The sequence below is a fragment of the Taudactylus pleione genome, unplaced genomic scaffold (assembly GCF_031769625.1).
Source record: "Taudactylus pleione unplaced genomic scaffold, aTauple2 ptg000069l, whole genome shotgun sequence".
Lineage (NCBI taxonomy): Eukaryota > Metazoa > Chordata > Amphibia > Anura > Myobatrachidae > Taudactylus > Taudactylus pleione.
Window position 1 is genome coordinate 2986904 of NW_028284471.1, and position 24709 is coordinate 3011612.

The 24709-nt window shown below is 45.9% G+C and overlaps 1 protein-coding gene across 4 annotated transcripts in view; it reads right to left on the reverse strand.

Moving 5' to 3' along the window:
• Positions 1 to 19458, reverse strand: part of RTEL1 (regulator of telomere elongation helicase 1) — a 140400-nt gene extending 120942 nt beyond the window's left edge. For all 4 annotated transcript variants that reach the window (XM_088467037.1, XM_088467035.1, XM_088467036.1 and 1 more), the window contains exons 1-10: positions 19145 to 19458; positions 16200 to 16398; positions 13506 to 13599; positions 9069 to 9150; positions 7593 to 7653; positions 7293 to 7368; positions 7089 to 7173; positions 5574 to 5639; positions 5342 to 5495; positions 5066 to 5104 (exon numbers count right to left, since the gene is read on the reverse strand). In XM_088467037.1, the coding sequence (XP_088323163.1) occupies positions 5066 to 5104; positions 5342 to 5495; positions 5574 to 5639; positions 7089 to 7173; positions 7293 to 7368; positions 7593 to 7653; positions 9069 to 9150; positions 13506 to 13599; positions 16200 to 16398; positions 19145 to 19246 (958 nt within the window). In that variant the 5' untranslated portion in view covers positions 19247 to 19458. The remainder of the gene's footprint in view (positions 1 to 5065; positions 5105 to 5341; positions 5496 to 5573; positions 5640 to 7088; positions 7174 to 7292; positions 7369 to 7592; positions 7654 to 9068; positions 9151 to 13505; positions 13600 to 16199; positions 16399 to 19144) is intronic.
• Between the last annotated feature and the right edge of the window lie 5251 nt (positions 19459 to 24709).

A 24709-nucleotide genomic window follows, 5' to 3' on the forward strand; every position in this document is an offset into this window, starting at 1 on the left:
ATGGAACGTAATGTTTCCATCCTGAATTTGGGAGCTCTGAGGAATTTGTTCAGAGACTTCAAATTGAGGATAGGGCAATGAGAACCATTGGGTTTCTGCACCAGAAACAGAGTAGAGTAGTACACCGTCCCTCGTTGTGATTGAGGAACGGGAACTATGACCCCTGCTTTCAGGAAGGACTCTATAGCCTCCTGAATCTGCAAAGCCTTGGTTTTGTCCTGAGAAGGACTCGTGCAGAAAAACTGGTGGGGCGGTGTGTGCCGAAAAGACAGGGCGTACCCCTGGGAAACCACTTCTCGAACCCAGGCATCCGTGGTGGTATTGTGCCAGCACTGGGCAAATTGAAGATGTCGGCCTCCCACTCTGGGGTCCCCCAGAGGGAGGCCCATCCCATCAGGCAGAAGGTTTATCTTCCTGTTTGGAAGAAGGGCGCCTGGCACTCCAGGCCTGCTTCTTGGGCTTCGAGGCTGTCTTAGTCGCCGACTGCCTCGGAAAGGAATGACCTTTGGCCTTTCCCTGAACCCGAAAGGACCGAAAAGGCTGAGCTCCTCACCTTAGCCGGCGCTGAAGCCGAAAGGAGGAAGGCAGACTTTGATTTAGCCAGAGTATCCACTATTTTGTCCAAATCTGGACCAAATAGCAACTCTCCATTAAAAGGTAAGACATCCAGGCCCTATTTAGAATCTGCGTCAGCCCTCCAGGACCACAGCCACAAGGACCGACGCGCCGACACAGCTGCAGCCGACACCCTAGAGGTCAGCAGGCTTGCATCCAACGATGCTTCCCCAATATAGGAAGCCGTATCTCTCATCTGTCCTATCAACGCTCTCTGGATATTCGGAGCATCGTCCGGAAAGGTATCTTCCAACGCGTTGGCCCAGCTCTCAATGGCCTTAGCCACCCAAGAGATGGCCATGGACGGACGGGCCACTGCCCCAGAGAGAGAGTAGATAGACTTTAAACAAGTCTCCACTTTCCTGTCCCTGGGATCCTTCAATGAGGAGATAGACGTTAATGGCAAAGTAGCGCTTTTAATTAAGCGGGTGACATGGGAATCCACCGCAGGTGGGGTTTCCCATTTCCTGCAATGAGACTCAGGAAAAGGATAGTTGGATGCCAACCGTTTCTTGGAATCTCATGCTGGGCAACTGCCAAGCCCCCGCCATATGATACGTCAACTGGTCGAACAGGGGAAAAACAGTCAAAGCTACTTTGGCCTTTTTAAAATTAGGATACTTCGACCTGGGAGCCGGCACGTCCTCCTCTATATGAAGGATGGCCCGCACCGTCCTAACCAATGCCGGCACATTAATGGAGGACTTAGTCTCCACCTCCTGGGCCCCGGCATCTGAGTCCTCATGTACCTCTCCGTCATCCGAAGACACGTCCGTGAACTGCGCCACCAGTGAAGCCGGAACGGGTCGCTTGGACGCCTTTGGGGGCAAATCACTGTGTAACATCGACTGAAAAGCCGACGACGAGGCCGCCAGGCTCTGAACAGAGCTGGAGAGGACATCCACCCAGGGAGGGGGTACCGCCTAGGATACCCCTGAAAGGGTACCATTGACTGCTGCGTCACTGTGGGAGACTGTACGTACACACAGGCAACCTTGAATAAATACCCACAGTCTGAGACCCGGGGGGGGAGACTGCAACAAATGCGGAACACCCGGGGAATGGGGGATGGTAGGCTGGGGCAACACCCTAGAAGGGACCGCAGTCGGGACCGCAAGATGGTCCGTGACTGACGCCAGCACTTGTGAAAACATCGCCCAAGGAGGATCCTGCGCCACCGGGGGATTAGAGGGACCTGGAACCAGCTGGCACCGCCCGCACACCGTCCTGAGACATATCCACCCCTGCCGAACAGCGCCGGCAGGAAAACAACACAGGAGCCACGGAGCACTCATTCTCCTCATCAGACATGACACAATAACTTAGCAATAACTATGTATCACTGAAAAGATGTGAGGCGTATAACACCTGCGCACTCCCAAGTATGCAACACAAACAGCCCACAATATGGCACTGAGTAGCACACCACTGTATGTGACTGACCTCACAAATACGTAGATTTATATAAGTGAGGTACACAGAAAGAACACCCCTCCCCCACACCTGATGGCCGTAGGAGAAGGAAAGGGATAGGTATAAGATGACAGTCAGCAGAAAATTATACTCACTGCACCTTTCGCTACAATCACCCTCCCAGATTCAGTGTCTGGGAGGGCTATAGTACTGCGAACACTGTCCTTTAGCAGGGGAGAGGTAGGCAGGGGGATCGGTCCATGCACCACCTGGGAGATCTGCGTTAGCCAGAAGAAGATGGCCGCTGGAGAGCTCTGAGGAGTGGCCGAAGCAGGAACAGCCCGGCGACGCCAGCATGCATGAAAGAAGGCGCGCTGGGCTGAGGGAAGGAGCCGCTAAACCAGGGAAGGCTGCCTCCCCTGACTAGTAATTAACCCCAGGGTTGCTGGTTCCCTTCCAGCGATTATACCGTGGTGGTACAGCGGTCAGACTGGGTATACCAGTGAAGGGGGAGCCTGCCGCCGGTCTGTCGCCAGAGACCGTCGGCTAAAGACTGCATTTTTATCCCCCGCGCGAAGCGCTGCACGCGGCTTACCTGTCCCCGTAGAATCTGGCAGCAGTCAGGGGGAGCTCCCGGAGGCATGCTAGTACTGACTCCAGGGTCCCGCTGCGATCCCCAGATCAGTACTGGCGTCGCAGCGCCAGCGGGGCTGTTGGAGCGGCAGCGTGGACGTCCAGATGGACAGTCTGATGCTGCCGCTCTGAAGAGTAAAAGTAAATAAAATCATCTTCTTTAAAAAAAATTAAAATAAGCTTAGGGGCTGCTTATGCAGCCCCACCGCGTCAGGGTGACCAGACTCCGGCCGGGCACCAACTAAAACAGAGGTGCCTGTGGCTCGGGGTATAGAGGAGGATGGACCCAAGTGCATCCTGGGAGCAGCAAAAGCTTTAACTGCGTGGTGCCCATGGATCCAGATCCAGCTATACCTCAAGGTCAACCCTGTGGACCCCCTATGGACCCTGAAGCAGAAAGCTGGGCTATTTGCTAATCCTATCCATGTGGCTGGAGACGGCCACAGACTGATAGCAGTTACCAGTCAGCGCGGCCGGCAGAATCAGGTCAGAGCAACGCATTTCCCTTCCAAGCATAGGAGGAGGACACAAACGGTATATGCCCGAACTGCCGTTAAACTCCACCCCATTCCAATTTAATGGCTGTATATCTGGGGGGCCTGCAGCGGGGGAGCAGATTATCAGCGCGGCCGGGGTGGGAGAGAGATGTTGCTGCCGAGCAACTATAGCGGTTGGCCAGGGAGATTTTTGCGGGATCACTGCCAGGGAGCTGCCTGAATGCGGACCATAGCTCAAGTCTGTATCTAACAAACAAATACATGGGAATTTTGCTCAGATTTCGATCAAAACAGTTAAGCTTGCAGCTCATCATCACGGGACTAGCACATATGCCCAACACACCATTAAGTTGCAGTTAAACGCACTCATATTTCAGGTACAGAAGGTACCATCTATACCAGGGCTCGACAATTTTTTGTAAAATCTAGGAGCCATCTTAAAAGTTTAGGAGCCAGACCATCGTCCATAACGAAAATTATGAAAGCTTGCATAGACCACCACACATGCTCTTTCAGTGCACCTCAACCTAGTAGTAAGCCCCCTGTAATAGTGCCCCCAGTAGTAAGCTCCCTGTAATAGTGCCCCCAGTAGTAAGCCCCCTGTAATAGTGCCCCCAGTAGTAAGTCCCTTGTAATAGTGCTCCCAGCAGTAAGTCCCTCTAATAATGCCGCCTGTAGTAAGCCCCCTGTATTAGTGCCCCTCAGTAGTAAGCCCTTGAAATAGTGCCCCCAGTAGCAAGTCCCTTGTAATAGTGCCCCCAGTAGTAAGTCCCCTGTAATAGTGCTCCCAGTAGTAAGCCCCTCTAATAATGCCCCCTGTAGTAAGCCCCCTGTATTAGTGCCCCCCAGTAGTAAGCCCCTTGTAATAGTGCCCCCCAGTAGTAAGCCCCTTGTAATAGCGACCCAGTACAAAGCCCCCTCTAATAGTACCCCCAGTATTAGTGCACCCAGTAGTAAGTAGTAAACCCCCTGCAATAGTACCCCCAGTACCAAGCCCAGTCTAATAGTGCCCCCAGTACTAAGCCCCTTCTAAGTGTGCCGCGCACAAAAAAAAAAAAACAACAGAATACTTACCTTAGGCCAGGATCCTGCATCCGCTGCCGTCTGCCGCTCTTTCGGAACTATGGGAGAGACGTCATGACGTCTCTCCCATAGTGCCCGTGGGGGGAGCCGGACGCTGGAGCTCAAGAGTGAGCTCCGGCTGCCGCGGCTCCTCGTTACTATGCGACAGACGTCATGACGTCTCTCCCATAGTGCCCGTGGGGAAGCCCGACGCCGGAGCTCAGGAGTCGGGTGCCCGCCGTTAACATTTCAGCGGGTGCCCGACAATTGGAGCTTCTCTGCAGCAGGTGGAGGTGATGTCTTGGAAATCACGGTCGCCAGGACCAAAATCTTAGTCGCCATGGCGACCTGGCACCTGGAATTTGTCAAGCCCTGATCTATACAAGGGCTGGCTTGTGAGCTACACCCAACTAGGCCTTATCTAGCCTTAATTGAATGCAGTCGTTATAACACTAGGCAAAATTTTGATGCACACAGATTTGCAGCAGTAGTGGTAGCGCCGGCTTTGTTTTACAAAACATAATGGGAAATATGCATAACGGCACATCCAGAACATAGATGAGGGTATTAAATGAATGCTGGTTCAGCAGTGGGACAGCAATCTGTATTTCTTCGGTTAGATTGTAATTTAGTCAGTGAACTGTTCCGTCTGTTTCTTTTGTCTTCATTATGAAAGCGCTTGAGTATAATCCACAGATTTTTACATCACTCCTGAAAGATTTATACACCCAACTCCATCTACAGGTAGTTCTAGGAAATGAATACTAGATAGACAATCTAAATAGAGTATGTCTGGAGAAAGCACAATTGCCCTCTGCTGTAGGTAAAGCAGTATGACCACTCACCTTTTATCTTGGCCAAGTCTTCAAGCTCTATGTTCAAAGCTAGAAACAGATTAAAAAAACGTTGTGGTTAGAATACTCTCGATTTGAGAACATCCGTGAACATGCAATGTGTAGATAACTTCCCAGTTTAAAATAAAAGCCGTAAGAATGGATTTACAATTGCGCAAGTTATTTTACTAATATTAGAGCTGGCTGATGCAGTCTCCGACTCTCTGCTTCTAGTGCAAAGGAAATAAAAAAAAAAAAAAGGCACAGGAAAAAGTGGACAAAGCTCACAGGAACTTGGGGACTCCATGTTGAACTCTGCACTAATTTGTTTCTGCTCCAGGGTCTCGGTGTGCTCTTTTATCACCAGATCTAAAGCATCAATCCCAGAAGCCAAGTCATATGGGGTCAGGTCGAAGGATGCAGACTCCTCACACATTCTCTCCTAAAAGAGTGAGACAGAAGTGTCACAGGGTAATGACACCGATACACTCACAGAACATGGAGGAAGCATAGGACTCACCACATTGTGAGCTTCATCAAATATCACACAAGTGCCCTTCAGATCGATGTTATGGGCTTTACGACTCTAGAAGACAAAAATCATTTACTTCAAATACCTTTTATGCCTGATTAGTGCTCAACGCTACCCCAACACTAAAGCCCACCCCATTCTTATCAGTCAAAGCTCGGTGTCTACATCCCACTTTCCACAAAGCCAATACTCTGATCTTATGAAGGTCCAGAATATACTCCATTTCATGTAGCATTTGTCAACTGCAGCACACACAGAGCATCTAAAATCAGTTTAAAAGTATATACCAGTGCTTCTCAAATCCAGTCCTCGGGACACTAACAGTGCATGTTTTCCAGGTCTCCTCACAGAATCACAAGTGAAATAATTTTAGCGTTCCTGCTAGGCTGTTTCAGCCCTGCCTGATTTTAAAAGGCTAAAATGCGTCCAGCCCCTATGGAGGCACCCCGCTGATCACTGCCTGATCCAGACAAGCCTGTGACATCCCACGCCTTTCCCTGTCTCCGCAGTGTGTTCCCCCTACGAGATGCCACTCTCCTTTTTGAGTCAGCACGCGGATGTGCCCTCTTTCTTGATCGGGGCCCTGCCCGGTCAAGAAGCTAAAATGAGCACTATAATTAGAATCAAAAGACTTTTGCTATGGTCGCTAACAATAATAGAATGCAGATCTGTATGTATCTAGCAAATAAAAGCATGGGGATTTTGTTCATATTTTTATCACAAAATTTAAGCTTGCAGCCCCTGGCCAAGGGACCATAAATCTCTGCAAGTCCTTACACTAACATATATACCCAACACACCATTAAATTGCAGTTAGGTGCACTCACCGCTCAGGTACAGAGGATATCATTAGACCAGTGTTTCCCAAACTCATTCCTCAGGGAGCACTAACAGTGCATGGTTTCTGTTTATCCTAGTTGGTGCACAGGTGTAGTCAATACTGGCTTACACATTTTAAAAGATCCACAGGTGGAGCTAATTATTTCACTTGTGATTATGTGAGGACACCTGGAAAACATGCACTGTAAGTGCTCCCTGAGGAATGAGTTTGGGAAACATTGATCTAACATTGATCTAAAAAGGGCTGGTGTATGAACCACACCCAACTAGGCCTTTTATAGCCTTGATTGGAAGCAACCATAATAGCACTAGACAACATTTTGAAAAGAAATATGCCTGCGCTCAGTTTTACCCATATTGTAAATGGTACCAGCTGCTTGATCATATTAATCCCACATATGTATATAAAACAGACTTTTGCTATAGGCGCTAATAATAATATACTGCAAATTAGTGTGTATCTAGCAAATAAAAGCATGGGGATTTTGTTCATATTTTGCTCTCAATAATTGGAACCACCTGTGGATCTTTTAAAATTTGTCAGTCACACCTGGGCTCAATCAAGGAAAATTGGAAAACATGCACTGCTGTTGTGTCCTGAGGACAGGATTTCAGGAGCATTGGTATAAAATAAAGCAAAAATATGGTGGTTAGTGTCCATACCTTTGGGTCCAGTAGATAGTTATAGGGCATGAATATGATATCCGCTTGTTGTTTCAGATTCCTGGACAAGTAATAGGGACAAGCCCTGCACAGTAGAGAATAGATATTTAAAATACTAGAGCTTTGCGGAAATAGTAGCTGACACTTAACTCTGACATATTGTACAGATCTGGGAAGATTAAGTGGGGGAGACTATTGTAGTACCTGTGCTTCGTGCCATTCTTCACCAAATCCTCAATGTCCAGTATCTGAGTGGTGAGATCCTTCTCTGTGCTCTTTTCTTTAGAAAGAATGTGGATTAGTCTGTAGACATCTGTAGGATTCCCTCACACCATATAAACCAACTTTAACTGTAGGACTTTCTTAACATGTTTGTCGTCAATCTGTTGCTCTGATTTCTCTCAGAGCAAAGTCCATGTACCCAGTCCTATCCCAACCAGACTGCCGTTTGTTTCCCGGCATCCTCTATTAACAGCCCTAGACCAAAGCTCATGAAGAACTTACCTTCCACATTGTTATAGAAGTGACAAGAGCGGTTGGACACTTTGGATCGGCACATATGAACCTGAAAGAATGGGAGAAGATCCTGATCCAACTGGTGAAAGGAGCTTAAATACTGGTAATCCAAAGCAAGACAAAACAAAGATGACAGGTAATGACCGACCCAACTTTATTTCCATTTTAAGGCATATTTGTAACCACAACTAACTAAAGAATCCAGTAATACAAGAACAAAAAAAAAAAAAAAAAGAAGTTCTTGACCCTGTAGCTATAGAAGGAAGAATAGAAAGTAATCAATACTTTGTTATTAATGAAAAAATTAGGTTAACTATCCTGACAACCTGGACTCCGGCTGGGGATACTGCCTTCAGCTAGGGTCTTTTCTACACATCTGGTGGAGCTGTCCCAAACTTCAATCATTTTGGAAGGAGGTAATTAACTTAACTTCAAAGATTCTTTTCTACAGGTTCCATGCAAAACGAAGTACAGGTTGAGTCTCCCATATCTAAAATGCTTGGGACCAGGGGTATTTTGGCTATTGGAATATTCTGTATTTTGGAATATTTGCATACCATAATATAATATCTTGGGAATGGGACCCAAATCTAAACACAGAATGCATTTATGATTTATATACGGACAGCCTGCAGGTCATTTTATACAATATTTTTATTTTGTGCCTTAAAAGTTTTTATACATTGAAAAAAACAAAAAGCAAAAAGGTGTCACTATCTCAGTCATGCTAAAAAAAAAAAAAAAAAAAAATAATAATAAAAAAAAAAAAAATCTATTTCGGAATAATCTGTATTTCAGAATATTTGGATATGGAAGACTCAACCTGTATACACTCCTTCACCTTCCTATCCCAGACTGCCTTATACACACCTACAAACTGTTCTGCCACATTATGAGAGCTGCTCCATGTCAAATTGCTTCTTCTTGGAAGAATCCTCCTCCCCCCACCATCATCTCAGGCTGCACTAGTATATGCACATAGTAAATGGAGTACATTATTCTGATGAACCCTTCAGCTTCCTTTTACAAAGTGTGGTCCTCTTGGCATAACCAAATTCTCCTTGACCTATAACCTGCTTGAGTGTAACAATACTGACCACATCTACCTGGCCTCTCTGTGTGGAACACCCCCACCTCACTGTATGTCCTTCTTCCTCTCCCCCTTGAAATCTGTACTACAGGTCATCTTCTGATTCCAATGTTTATTTGTAGTCTTTTTTTGTTGTCTCATGTTTGAATGACAAATTGTTCACATTTACTGAGAGATTGTTTTTCGGATTCTGTTATTTCTTCGATTCATTCAATAAATTAATTTGGACAAAAGAAAAAAAAAAAGATGGTTTATTGCAATATATCAGCTAAAGCATCACAGGGCTTTATTTTCACCTTTTCCTCGCTTTACAAGTTACACTAAAATAAATCACAAAGAACCAAAAGAAGGCTTCACAAACCGTGCCCTAGTACCTTGACGTGGTTATTCTCTTGTTTCTTGACCTCTGGGTGTATACACAGCTGTTCTCGGGAGCCCAGGACACTGACTTTGGGTCTGTAAAGAGAAGATAGGTAGAGGATTAACACAGAGCTCTGGGTTAGCCCCAGCTTCAGAAGACGGATAAGTGGTCGCTGTGCTATTCATCCAAGGTGTTGCATGATCACTGCACACACTTCAATATAATATATATTACATTTGTTCAGACTAATGTCCTGTGTATATATATATAAAGTCTGGACAAGTATATAACAGCTGTGTGACCCCTTGACATATGACATCAGTCTCTGTTCTCATGTAATATATCAGACCCGGTCTCCAGTGTGCACAGTTCATATGCGTGTTTCACAATACTGTACTATTACTGTGGCAAGGACATTCTCCAGAACAGAAAGCTCAGAAATTCACCAAAAACACAGTTGACCACATACTTAAGTGTTGGTCTATGTGCAACATTGTGTGCGAGCTATACTTAGAGGGGACCAGGCACTTCTAATGGTCCCTGGAATACACATACATTTATTTATCATAGAGGAGTATGTTCCTTGGATGTCAGAACAGCTATATTTATGTAGGGAAAACACAATAAAAGGTTTCTACATTTATCTGCCTCATATTCCTATTATCAGACTTAACTGTGACCCTTACGGCTACAGAGTATGAAACCCTTGGATTGCTGTACCACCATGTATACTTTTAGGTGCATTTCTCACTGTGAACAGAGAGATGTACCTATAACCCACACACACTTCTTGCAATGCCAGGGGAGAAATTAACTGGGTGTGAGCATAAAGTCCCTGTATTTTGGACCAGCTGAATCTAGTCCTGATTGGTTGACTTGGCAGTCAGACCCATTTTCCAGATTGTTCACACTGCTCAAACATCCCTAGTATACAGGAAGTATTTTATGTGCTTATTTCAAGGGTGGAGATTAGTTTTAGGTATATATAAAGAGCATATTACAGTATTCTTGTACTCCTAGGTGATCATCACTAGTAAAAGTTATGTGTCACGGCTTGGCGTGCGCTTGGACCCGGAGTGGAGTCGGATGAGGAATGAGGACTTGTTTGCTGGTACTTGAAGGCAGCCGGCCTTAGGGGAGTATGACTCATGAAGCAGTGGCACGCGACGGGATCAGAACCAGGCTGCGAGACACTGGCGGAACTTAGAGACCCGGGGTAGGCTGGGTATAGCAGGTAGACGGGATCAGGAGACAGGTAGTAACAGGAGCAAACTGCACCAAGGCTGAGAGGGGAGTCTGCAGAAACACACTGGTACTGACACTTTAAATGAGCAAAGGAGCACAGAGAACTAGCTCACAGCATACGCTGTGATAGACGTTGCAATGGCAACTAAAGAGCCTCTGGACAGCCCTTTAGTACCCTCAGGTAGTGCAGGATTGGTTGCTAGCCTCCCCAGCACAGACTGAACCTGACTGGCCAGAAACGACATGTGACCCAAATCCAAGATGGCCACGCCCAGTGGTCACAGCGTGGAAGCTCTGCCAGTCTCAGCCCCTCTCACCTGCCTCCAGATGGAAGCCCTTGGTCTGTGGAGACTCACAGCACCCAGCGCTATTCTCCAGGAACCTGCACCTCTGCTGGAAACACCATGCAACAGCGCCCGGAGCGGTAAGCGCCGCGATCTCAGCAGCCTGTCACCCCTGGTCGTGACATTATGTATGACAGTCCTGCCAAGGACTACATAGGAACAACAAAACACCACTCTTCCTATAAGATCCCACACAACGCTCATTATCTGCTGTAATACTGTGACTTAGAGCTAACACGCTAATCCAGTATTTCCCAAACTTTCACAAAATCACAGTGCCCTAGACTCTCCGCTTTTTATTTTTCCACAGCACTTATAGGTCAAAGATTTCTTATTGCGATAATCAGCAAAATTATTAAATTATCCGTTTGAAATACTCTGCTATGGGAGGCCTTCTTCACCAGTCACTCCATCTTATTGCACTCCACATGTCGATTTAGAAGTCATAGAGCCGTATTCAATTTAGAGCGAAAAGCTATTTTCGGCAAAAAATATCGCTGATGATGTAATTTTCCCCCATTTCATTTACCCCGTATTCAATTTCAGCGTCTTTTCGCTGGCGCGATAACGCAATGCAATGTAATAGTCGAAAAAGTTTCGCCTATGAACACCTGCCGGAAAACAGTGCAGAATTGGGGTTTTGGGGTGCAAAGTTTCGGAAACCACCCTGCTCCCTTTAACTGCGTCAAAACGCAATAAAACCCACAAAGCAGGGCTTGACAAATTTTTCTAAAACTTAGGAGCCAGGATGAAAGTGTAGGAGCCAGACCCCCACCTTCCCCTAGGGAAGCATTACTGAGCACCTACGGGACTGACAACCAACCCCCATGGCCACACCACTAACGGGGTGCCCCAGTAGTAATCCCCCCTCTGCAGTGCCCCCAGTAGTAGTCCCCCTTATGCAGTGACACCAGTAGTAGACCCCGCTATGCATTTCCGTTAGTAGTAGCCCCCCCATAGTGTCCCCAGTAGCGGACACCCCCACCTATGCAGTGTCCCTAAAGTAGTGGCCATCCCCCCTATGCAGTGCCCCTTAAAAAGAAAAAAACGCAACTTGCCTGATCCCCGCTCCTACCGACGACCGCCGCTGTCCGCTCCTCCTGGCCGCTCTGCACTATGGGAGAGACGTCATGACGTGACGTCTCTCCCAACCTGCTGCGGGGTGAGCCGGAAGGTGGAGCTCATGAGTGAGCTCCAGCTGGCTCACTCCGTGAACGACGCAGCAGCTAATGAGAGTCTGACAGACTCTCATCGGCTGCTATAACAAACATACAGCCGCCGCTGACGGCTGGCTATATGTTTGTTACTCTGTAGTGTGGACCGCTCGCGGTCTGCACTACAAGGCCCAGGGGTTGCTTAAAACCTGGTCGCCAGGCAGCCAAATCTGGCCGCCATGGCGACCTGGCCCCCGGGTTTTGTCGAGCCCTGCCAAAGGACACCCCCAAAAAAGCACTTTGAAAAAAATGGGCTAAAAAAATCAAAGTGGGGGTACAAATCCAAAAACTAGCGAAATAGCATTGGGGGGGGGTCTGCAAGTATGGGGAGGTGTATTTTTGATTTCAGGTGCTTGCTAAAGGTGCTTTTTTGGCACTATTTAATGTTTTACTTTACACATTTTAAAATAAGCTTGCACCCATTTTCATGGACCCCAAATTTGATGGGAACACTTTTTTTTTTTTTTTTTAAAGTTGCAAAATGCTATTCTTCACCACTTGATGGAAGACGCAAAATAGCGCCTATTGAAACCATTTAAAAACCCCAAATAACTTCAGTACGGCTATTCGGGGGTACCCATAGTGATCCCCCATGTCAGAGCATATTTTAGAGGGTGTCAGGCTGATTTCCCCAAAACTGGAAGAACTTTTCACTGATTTAGGTTTCGCCGGGTCCCGTTTTCGACAATTCCAAATTGAATACGGGGACACACGCGATACATTTTCACGGCGAAAAGTCCGGCAACTGACTTCTCGCTCCAAATTGAATACGGCCCATAGTGTGCTTATAGTGGTTCCAAAAAAAGGTTATAATTGTTGACATCTAATTGTATAGCCACAGCATACTCTGCAACACTACATAATTAGGAAGAGTGTTTAATAAAGCAAGATTTGGTATAAACTAACAGACAAACATATTTTAAACACACACACGTTTGGGCGCAGTAAGGATTTCTTCTCGCATCACCCTGGGGATGCGAGGAGAAATCCTACCAAAGTGCCGGGTGCCTGGCTGTTTTTCTGCTTAGTGCGGGCGCTAACAGCCGTGCGCCCAGCACTTTGGTCAGAGAATGCTGGTTATCGCGCCTTAACACCATTGTTAAGGCGCGATAACCGGCATTCTCCGACCACACAGCGCACTGAATTGAATAGCTCCGGAAGCTCGCTCCCGGCGCTATTCAATTTGCGTTGAATTGAATTGCCCCCCTTTGATTGCACTTTTTGGCAACAATGTTTAGAGAGCGTAGCTAATTATATTAATCTTTTATTCCTAAAGCACCACCAAAGGTCATCAATGCCATACAATAGAATGGGGGGGGGGGGGGGGGGTAGAGCAGAACAACTACAAATTGCATCATGTTTAAAAAGTAGCATGTTGCATAGTAAGAAAGGGGAGTTCAGAGAAGAGATGGAGATAAAACAGGGAGCAAGCCTATACCCAAAGCATGGGCACAATAAACAGGGCAGGTAATGCTGTAGGCGGAGTCTAAAACCAGGCAGAACATGGATGTGCAGATTAATAAAATAGTGAGGGCTTGAAAACAAGAGGGAAGAGCTTGGGTGTGAGAGCTTACAATTCATAATGACAGAGCCTATAGAGCCCCATTGCATTACCTGCACAAAGTGACATCACCTTAGCAAAATTACCTGTATGAGGTGTGCTTCAGCTCACTTATAACTTGGGTCAGCTGAGAGTGTGTTCTGGATGCATAAATAATCTTGGGAATGTCGCTGTAATATGCTGTGAAAAAGATAAATGATTTCCTTTAGTAGAAGATATTTGTAACGCTTATGTCCTAAACTGCCAAATGATATCTCCAAAATGTACTACCATTCACATAGCCCAGAAGCGATAGCCTGAGAAGGAGGGATTTGACAGGTCTGCTTAGACTTATTAGGTCTCCCTTTATCTGGTTAATATTTTTTCCAAAAATGTCCCCAAAATTTTTGAATATTATAAATATCAATTATGTAAAACAAAAGAGATATTTAATCCCTATTCAGTATAATTTTATTAACAAATATGCAGATTTAATTTTAAAATAATGTAAATAATATCAGTCAGCACCCCAGTATAGGATCGCCCATCGCAGCTGCCACGCGGCAGTGACTGTAGCCGGGAAGAGAAGGAAAACAGCAGCTTCTCTGAGCCCCCGAGCTTGGACTGCTGCTTCAGAGTTCGTGGAGCGCTCATCTGACCCACAGGCAGGGAAACACACCACTGTATCTCGCACCAATACGGCAGAATCAGGGAATTCTCCCCTATACCATAAGAAGCACAGCTGTATCCTACACCAGCATGGTCTACAGAATCGGAGAACTTCTAATATACTCTAGGTAATTTCATACATGCTCTCCCATTTTGTTTTCCTTTAGCGATCCCTGCAATGTGATATCGCACCAGAGATCCTGACAGGCTTATTATAAAGAGCAGAAGAGTGCTCTTTTCTATATTTTGCCCTACGCTCTGTCATTGGATCGTTCAGTGTTGCAAAGCACACAATCCAATCCAACAGCAAAAGTTGTGAACCTTTTAAGATATAGGACTATATTTTCTACACTATACTTTGGTACCTATATCTTTATTCATATCAGGTATATGCACCTTACTTTAGGATACAATATATGTGACAAAATGCTAATTTCATGTACTTTTTGGGGCGAAGAGTGGTTTAATTAATTCAATAGGAGACACTTTTCAAAAGTATAGAAACAAGAACAGTGCTAGTGAGTACTCATTCTCTCTAAAGTAATAAATAAATACAAATATATATGTTTCAAGAGGCTAATGATTTTTTGTGTTTTCATGGACTAATGACCATAATAAACCAGCATATGTATGGCTATTCACATACTAACAAAAACCCCTATTAATTATAACTATTTTTAAATCTATATTTGGCTACATTGCATTCAAATTATTATTTTAGTTCTTGCTTTCTAGAGTATCTTTTGTCCTTTTGATATATGCGACGATGAATTTGTACATGTATACCCGATTTGTCTCCTATTTGGCTGGTGTTTTGCACCAACTTGAATGATACTTGGAAACTATTGGTCGGCAGTCTCCTTAAGAATGTACCTAACCATGTGTATATATATATTTTTTGATAGAATAACAATTACGGAGAATTTAGGATATAAACTCAATTAATATATACCTTATATTCTTCTTGCCTCACTTGAAGCTACATGAGCTTTACTGCTTGTTAGACCAGATATTTAATACTCTTTTTAGAATTACACTAAATGTATGGCTATTGTTGTGTTTATTTTCTTGTGGTAGGCAAAAAAAATCTTGATGTATTAAAAGCTATGTTTTATAGAACATTTATTTAAAAATAAGGGTGCACCAAAAAGGAATTTCCTTTGTGCTCCATTCTGTGGATCAACCCCTCAGAAATCACAATCCTGTCCTCAACGGACGACAGTTCACAAAGAAATACCATAGAATATGCAAAAGAAGGCCATGCTCAAGCAGTCAGTGATAGGGTCCACATCCCTCAGAACCTGGCCACTTCCCTGCAACCAGTCCTCCACTGACACCTCTATTTCAACTACAAAAGCGCCATAAGCACAATACCCCATCCATTAACTTTGATGCTTATAGACTACACCAGTGGTTCCCAAACTGTGCACCATGGCTCCCTAGGGTGCCTCAGGACAATTGCAGGGGGTGCCTCAGGTTGGTGGTCCAGCACCAAATCCAATTATTTATGGTCAATGCAATGTAAATATGTGGACAAACAGAAGTGCAAACCTGTCTACCACAACATAACTGAACCTAATGCTGGGTACACACTAACAGATATATTGGCCAATATATCTGCTGCACGTCGGCCAGCGTGTACCAGCGATATGTCTGAACGGCGTCATTCACAGACATATCGCATTGGCTGTGCTGCACAGCCGATGGACAGATATGTCTGCAGACCACCCGTACACACACAGCGGACAGCCGCAGAGAAGGGGGCGGGACCCGACCCCCACCTGCCGGGACCCGACCCCCGGCTGCCGCTGCAGCATGCAGATGATGGTGGTTCAGTGTGTATGAACAACCATCATCTTCAGATATATCGCTTAGGTGTGTACCCACCTTAAGGATGAGCACAATATACTTCACTTTACTACTTCACTTTACTATTTCACTACATTTTTTTCTACTTTTGGTTTACGGGTGCCGTGAAAACAATGCTAATACTCTAGGGCACCGTGATTCAAAAAAGTTTGGGAACCACTGGATTACACAATCCCAGCTCACACATGTGAGCATCAGACAGTCTTACAAAAAAAAAAAAAACGAAAATTTATTTAACAATTGTTTGTAGCACAGGTTCATACCTGAACCCTGTCCACTTGTCTCATCACTTCCCCAGGCTGAAGTGGGACGGTCCGGGAACAGCTGTGCCCCATTCATACGCTCATCAATCTTGCGCGCTGTGATCCCATCTTTAAAATGCTGTCGCCAGGCTAAAGTGGCACATAGTAAGCACAATGTTTTTCCAGTGCCCGTGGGACTCTCCAGAACACCATTCACCCCCTGAGAGTAACATTTCACAAGAAAAAAAAGGATTTAAATAAAATGGCACATTACATTTTGGAGACTATATTAACACTTTTTACAAACATATACAAAAGGGGGGGAAGATAGTAGTAGCGTGTTAATCAATAAAAATTTGTGGAAATCTTTGTATGTAAAATATAAATAAAATAAAAATCAGCAATAGTTTTATAACTAAAACAGATACCTTCAATAGCTTAAAATGATAATGCCAGCTTTCTGAGCACTGAGAACCTATAAGGTAAGCATACAAATCAACCACATTTAAATTTGCCTGACAATGGCAAATAATTTTCTTATAAACAAAAAAGAAAACAAATGAACAGGATATTCTCATTTACATGAATCTATTTGCGAGGAGACACAAGAAGACGGAGCAATTCCCAATGTCAGATTGGCTCCCAGGAATTGTACAAAGTTTAATGCTGCCCATCCACTAGGTCAGTGTTGGCTAACCTTGACACTCCAGCTGTTGTGGAACTATATATCCCAGCATGCCCTGCCACAGTTTTAGCATGCCCTGTAAATAAAAACTGTAGCAGTGCATGCTGGGTTATATAGTTCCATAACAGCTGGAGTGTCAAGGTTAGCCAACACTGCACTAGCTAGCGACGGAGCGATAACGACGGTCGTTATCGCTCCATCGCTTGGTAATCGCCCGCAAATCGGGCAGTAAAAGGTTAAAAATGACCAGCGATGCACGCGCCTGCTGGTCGTTATTCACATCAATCATTGCCCGAACATGACGGTCAATCTGACGACCGCCGTCAGGTTCGGGGATGATTGATCTGCATACACTGAACGTCTGAATGTTCAGTGTATGCAGTTCACCCCGTGGGAGACGACGGCGTCGTAATCGTGCCGTCGCCCCCCGCATCGTTAAATGGATGGGCAGCATAAGAGTTCTACATGGTATTTTATGCCTGCCTGGGCTTTCACACAGTGCCCATTCTGCTGGCTTATGTGCTTGTACGGATGCTACTTAGGTTTTATGGTCCTTTGTCCAGAGCATGAGCTGTCACTCTGGCATGGAGAGGTGACACCTCCTAAGCCAACCTCATGTTGGTGAGCAGGGTAAGCTCAGATTGTACAAGACCCCATAAACTTACCGTTATCTGTCTAATTATTTGCTGGCACTCCTAATGGGCATTACATCAATCTACCAACCTCCCCCTCACATGGCATCTTCTCAGACAAATAATTAATCCTAAAGTCGGATATTACACATTCAAGGGTCATTTTCATGTCACCAAGCAGGTAATTAAAAGAAATACACTTACTAAACATAAAGGCTTACATGTTGCCTTACATCTTGTGATCTATAACATAATCATGGCATACAGTGATTGAAAAACATAAAAACATACAGAATATTCCCAATTAGAATCCTTATTCTTCTCTAGTGTTACAGACCCGTCATTCGCTGGTCACTAGCTTTTGTGTTTGGCTCCACCAGGTTTTTTATATTTCTCTCTTTACCCCATCTTTGTGAAAAGCAAAGTTCGGAATATGCGCTCCCCTTGTTAGAAAATAAAGTCAGTGGTATGAGATTTAGGGGCCTATTCATGATGTTAATTATCGGGGTCCGAACGTACCCCGATAATTAACATTCTAATTTGCCGCGGCCACCGGAGCAATTCAGCATTGCTCCAGCGCGGTGGCAGCTGATGTGAAATCAGCTGCCCCCACGAGCGGCTTCACTGCTCCTTTTCGGAGCAGTGAATATTTTCGCTGCTCCTATCGGAGAAGTGACGGCGATGCGCATGCGCGACCTACAGGTCACGCATGCGCACAAGATCCCTGACATCCGGCGGTAGGAGCCGGACATGGGCGTAGGGATCCGAAAGGATCCCTTCTCGCAACCCGGACCTACTTCCCATAGGGAAGAGCGGGTAGCGATCCACAAGCGGGGGTATTCGCCATCTGAAGATGGCGAATGCCCCCGCAGTCAAGATCCAAAAATATAATATTTTTGGAGCTTGATGAATTCTGTCCCCATACTAGTGTATGAGGACAGTGGGCCACTCCGTAAACAGAAGGTAAGTAGGAGAGATCTGTGATATCTCCTGCTTCACCTTCTTAAAGAATGGCCCGAACACTTAATTGTCACAATTGCAGGTGAAAATGTGCTTTTTCACCTGCTTTTGTGACAATTAAGTGACGATGAATAGGCCCCATAATATCACTTACCCCATCTTTGTGCCTACCTATATATTTTGCTCCTCTACTGCACATACCTCCTTGGAGCTGGTAATTAACAGTGAAATGTGCCTGTGCTTAAGCTTTTTATTTACAAACTACAACATCACTGTAATAATTAAATGCATTGTTTTCTATTAACTTTCTTTTCTTCATTACATTACCTTCAATTGTTCGGTTATTACCCAGATTCTTATTGTCTACAATTTTAGTATCTCTTCAGGAGGTTTCATTTTTCTAAAGTAGCTCACACCTCAATTAACGTTGGAGACCACTGGTCTAAACCACTGGGTGTCTCCCAAGCGAACAGCTAGGGTAATAATCCCACAACTGCCAGCTGTCTGACACAAACCACTACCACCCCAACAGTGCCAGACTACTTTTAGCTTGGTGCATCCCTGCCCTTAGCAGGTAGGAAAGTCTAGTAGGACTTTCCCAATCTGAACTTTGCGTTTTGCAAGTCCCTCTGACTTCTCCAAAAATACTTCTTTATAAAGAGAAATGCTGCAGCCCGTACAGAACATACCTTCTGCAGGCACTCCAGTACCCTTGCCATGTAATCCTCCTGACATTTGTACGGCGTGAACGGGAAGTCTACAGTGATACCGGAGACCTGGATCTGAGGCATGTCTGGGGACTGAAACCAGCAGTGCCCAGCTTGCAGCTACTCCTCTCTGGGTTGGCCAGCAGCAGACCACCAGGCTCCAGCTCCCAGATTCACAACTCGCGCTCAGACGTCATGACGTCATACCGGTCCCGCCGCCGCCATGGGTGACATCTCCTAGTACAGCAACCGGTCACACGCCATGTCATTTCCTGTCACCGTGTCTCTGTTACTGGCACAATAAACGTATTTAAGTCTATAACAGAGAAAGATGGCTGCAATGTGATCTGAAGACACGTTGTGTTACTGCTAGTGCTACAGTCGTGTGCACGGAAATCAGCGTTGGCCGCTGTAGAGTCGGACTCCGGGAAAATGGCGCCTCTACTAGAGTAGGTCTTTCCTCTAGCAGCAATTACGGGTCAGTCTCACAGTGTCAGAGCGTTCTCTGTCAACGTAGTAGTACTGCTGCTGCACTCTGGAGCCAGGTTCCAGAATGGAATAGATGGCTGGTTACTAATTAGTACATTTAGCTTCTGTGAGCCTTCTGTGTGCTGTAGTCATCATGCCCCTAGCATTCAATTATATGAAATACACTTGAGTGGCCAAATAAATCTTACCACTTATTTAGTACTTTGTTGGGTCACCTTTTGCCCATCATACGGCTTGAATTCTTCTAGGTATGAATTCTACTGTCAGTATGTTTCTTGGGGAATATTAGCCCAAACGCAATGAACTGCAGCTCCATAGTGTTACCTTTGTTAGCCTGAGGAGGTATATTTCCCCCTTCAGATACTGTATCTGGAGTGACGTGAACTGAGGGCGGAAGTGCAGTTTCCTGCCCACACAGTCCACCAAAAATAGAAAATTGGCCCCTCGCTATGCTCGCCACATGATTATATTCCCCCTCTATGCCCACTTGGATGGTAGGAAATGACATTGGACACTGGTTGATGACGTCAGGGTCAATCTACGGAAGGGGATCTAGCTGCTTCCATAGCCTCACCCTATCACCTGGATGGTGAAATTGAAAATTCGATGCAATAAACCACATGAGCTATTTCATCCAAAGAAAACGAGACCTCTAGACTTTGGGCCTAATTCAGAGATGAACACTAACCTGATGTTTGCCACTATCGAATTGAAATCATTCGATGGTGTTCCAATGGTTGGGGTTTTTTAAATTCCTGATAGCAATGCCTCCCCTGGCTCCCTCCTAGCTACTATGTCTGCATCAGGACATCTTCATGGGTTCGTTGGAGGCTGTCTCTCACTCTCTGCTTCAGACATGATCCTGCTCAGTCCGACTTCCTCCCCTCTCTAAGCTGCTACTAAGCAACAGGGCACATTGCTACCTCTGATTGGCTCTCACTGTCTCAGAGAGTCAATGGGAGCGCAGCCCTCGCCCCTGCTGCAGCAGCAGTTACTCCCACAGCACAACTAGGGATGGCCATCGGAGGGGTTTCCATCGATGATTGCTATCGGTGGTTACCATAGTTTGTACACAAACCTTCAATGGTTTGCACACCTCGATGGCCACCGCTGCTGTTGGGAACAGGGCCCGCAGGCCAATCAAAAAAGGGGGACTTAGCGACTACCGGGAGCGGGGCTAAGCTCTGCTCCGTCCAGGAAAGAAAAAAAAGTATAGGCTGCTCCTCGTACATCGATGGCAAAGAACCATTGGCTCTCTGTCATCGAAGTTAAAACTATTCAACATTCGCCATAAACCATCGGTGATTTTGAATCGATGGTTGATGGCCATCCCTAAGGACAACAGTTTTTTTCTGTGGCTTGCTTCAGTTAATTCATCACTGCTCAGCGCCTTTTATCACAGATGAATGGTTCATACACCTAAACCTTCCTCAACCAATGATGTATAGACTAGTGAAAACCCCATTAAATCCATCCAGTAGTTCAAGAGATTAACCTGAACGAACAGACAGACCCCTAAACCATGGAATTTACTATATATAGAGATAATGTGGACAGCTATATATAGATTTACATTTTGTTAGGGAATAGGGGTAGGAGGTTTTACATCGAAAACAGGAACTAAATGTCTATAAATTTACATCATGTATTATTATATTTATATGTTTATTCATTGGTGCTAAAACTAAACAATGATGTGCAGATTTATTGGAATGCCATCCTGCTTTATGGACTTTTCCAAAAAACTCACTGTAGAACCTATTTTGTGGATTTAGGGGCTGATTCAGAGATAGGAAAAGGAGCAATTTTACACCTGAACCAGGGCCGCAACTAGGGGGGGCTTCAGCCGCAACTAGGGGGGCTAGAGTTGCACGTGCACCGGGTGCGCCGCTGCACCCGCCGCCGGAGTCCTCCAGCCTGGCACCGTATGGGGGCTCCAAGCAGGATGCCCGCTGAGATTTTATTACCAGCGGGCGCCCGCCTCCTTCTCTGCAGCACCGCGTTAGCCAGAGGCTGGAGTTCTCTCCTGAACTCCAGCTTCCGGCTCTCCGCACGGGCACTATGGGAAAGACGTCATGACGTTTCTCCCATAGTTTCGAGGAGCAGCCGGATGGCGGCGGACGTAGGAGCGGGATTTAAGGTATGTTTTTGTTTTGTGTGTAAGCGGCACTACAGGGGTATTACCATATGGGCACTACTACAGGGGCATTCCTATGGGGGCATTAACAAATGGGCACTACTACAGGGGCATTACTATAGGGGCACTACTACAGGGGCATTACTATGGGGGCATTACTATATGGGCATTACCTCAGGGGGCATTACTGTAGGTGCATTGCTAAAAGGGGCATTACTATGGTGGAATTACCGGGGATGCGCCAAATTATTGTCTTGCCCAGGGTGACAAAAATCCTAGTTTCGACCCTACCTATACTAACCGTGTTCGTGCAACTAGGGGTGTAAATACACTTCAGTTTTTTTGCAAGCAGGGTAAATACTGGAGCTATTGCATGTAGCCCAAAATACTGGACAACTACTGTCACGGCCAGGGTATTTCAGCATGGCGCTAGGCGGGTGTTACCTGTGAAGTGATTGTGGCGAGGGCGGTCTGGTGGCGGAGCTGGTGTCTGGCGGGGGGCTTTGGCTGCGCGCGTTGTTGTGCGGCCCTGTTGTCACTCTGCGCTGGTGAGGCCTGGCGGCGTCTCCGTTCCGTTTGGCATGGGTGCCGCCATCTTGCCTTCTGGCCATGTGATGCGGCTGGCCAATCCTGGTGAGTCACATGTTCCCTCCGGCCAGTAACAGCACGGCATGGGGTATTTAGGAAGGGTCAGTGCCTTCCTTCTTTGCCAGTGCAACGTGTATCTCAGCCTAGCTGAGAGGGCGTTCTCTGTGCTTTCCTGTTCCTGTGTATTCGCTGTCTGCCAGTCTGCCTGTCAGCTCCTAGCTCCCACTGGACTACCCTGCTTCCTCCATCACCCTTGCCCATACCTGAGTGCCCGAGCCTGCTGACATCCTGCACTTCAGTTCACTACCTGTATACCTGGCTTGTTTATTTTCAGTTCACTACCTGCAAACCTGGCTTGATTATTTTCAGTTTCACTACCTGCACACCTGGACAGCTCTAATTGTTTCTACTTGGACATTAACCCTTTTACTCCCACCACAGAACTCTTGTGCACATTATATATTCCTGGACTTTTATTTACTGCCATTATATGTCTACTCAAGCACTTATTAAAAATTCTAGTTTTATTTTTAAATCTGCTTCTGTGATCGCTCCTGCTACCACCCCGGGTCCACAAACAACCCAGAACAGGCCAGTTTGTACTGGCCCCATGGAGCCGGCCATGGATCAGGAGTCAGGAGTGGATTTATTCAGGTGCATTTCTGGTCGTTTAGAAAATCTGGAAAACATGCAGCATCAGATGGCTCAATTTCTGCAAGAGATGTCCAAGCGACAGGATAGTTTGCAAACTTCCTTTTCTACCCCTGAAGTACCAGCATCTACATCCGCATCAGCGTCTGGGAATACAGGAGGCAGATCATCTCCCCGCTTACGTCTTCATTTACCAAATAAATTTGACGGCAATCCTAAACTCTGCCGAGGATTCCTAAATCAGTGTGACATACATTTTACCCTGCAGCCTGACAACTTTCTAACTGCAAGAACTAAAGTGGCTTATATAGTCTCTCTGTTATCCGGCCAGGCCTTGGAATGGGCTTCCCCCCTCTGGGAGCGCTCAGATCCGCTGCTGGATAATTACGCAGGCTTTGTGTCATCCTTCAGGAGGATTTTCGATGAACCTGGGCGTACTGTATCAGCATCATCAAACATCATGACACTGAGACAAGGGGTCCGTCCTGTCAGTCAATATGCCGTGCAATTTCAAATTTTAGCATCAGAGCTCAAATGGAATGAGGAAGCCCTCACCTCGACCTTCTGGCATGGGTTGTCAGACCGACTAAAGGATGATCTAGTCACTCGAGACTTCCTACTAATCTGAACGACATGATTTCATCGTGTATCAAAGTTGACCTACGCTTCAGGGAACGTCAGGCTGAAAAAAACAGAACTGACCGGCAAAGGTCATTTACCCCCTCCATTTCTACCCGTCCCATTCCTTCCCCTACTGAAGAGGAGCCTATGCAGGTGAATCATACACACCTCTCTAAAGAAGAACGTCAGAGAAGAATGCAAAAGAACCTCTGTCTGTACTGCGGAGAGTCCGGTCACCTGCTGATCTCCTGCCCCCGTAAACCGGGAAATGCCAAATCCTAACTGACCCTGGAGACATCAAGTTGGGAGTTATGAACCCGTCTCCAAAAATTAAAGATTTCACGATTACCCTAGCCTTGGATCTTAAACCCAAACCTGTCTTTGCTACTGCTCTACTCGACTCAGGAGCAGCCGGAAATTTCATAACGTCTAGTTTCATAGATAAATTTCAGATTCCTTGTTTGTCTCTCAACCATGCCATCTCTCTGACCTCTATAGACGGACGCCCTCTAACTAACGGGATAGTCACCAAAGAGACTCAACCAGTATTGGTCCGAATTGGGGCACTTCATTCTGAGTCCTTAAAATTCCTGGTGATATCAGAGGCCTCTCAAGAAATTGTTCTTGGTCTACCCTGGTTACGTCAACATAATCCCAGGATTGATTGGAGTTCTATGCAGATTCTGTCATGGGGTATGGACTGTCAGAAATCCTGTCTTCCAAAGATTCGACCTGTGAGAAAGACAGTTCCATTAGTTTCTTCTGCCATTCCCAAGGAATATCAGATGTTCGCCGATGTTTTCTCTGAACAACAAGCAAATATCTTACCCCCTCATAGGGAATGGGACTGTCCAATTGAATTGATACCTGATAAGATACCACCTCGTGGTCGTACCTATACGCTGTCCTTGCCTGAGACTCAAGCAATTACCGAATACATCCGGGACAACCTGGCAAAGGGGTTCATTCGCCCCTCTACTTCACCTGCCGGAGCTGGGTTTTTCTTCGTTGGCAAGAAGGACGGTGGTCTAAGACCATGCATCGATTATCGAGGCCTTAAT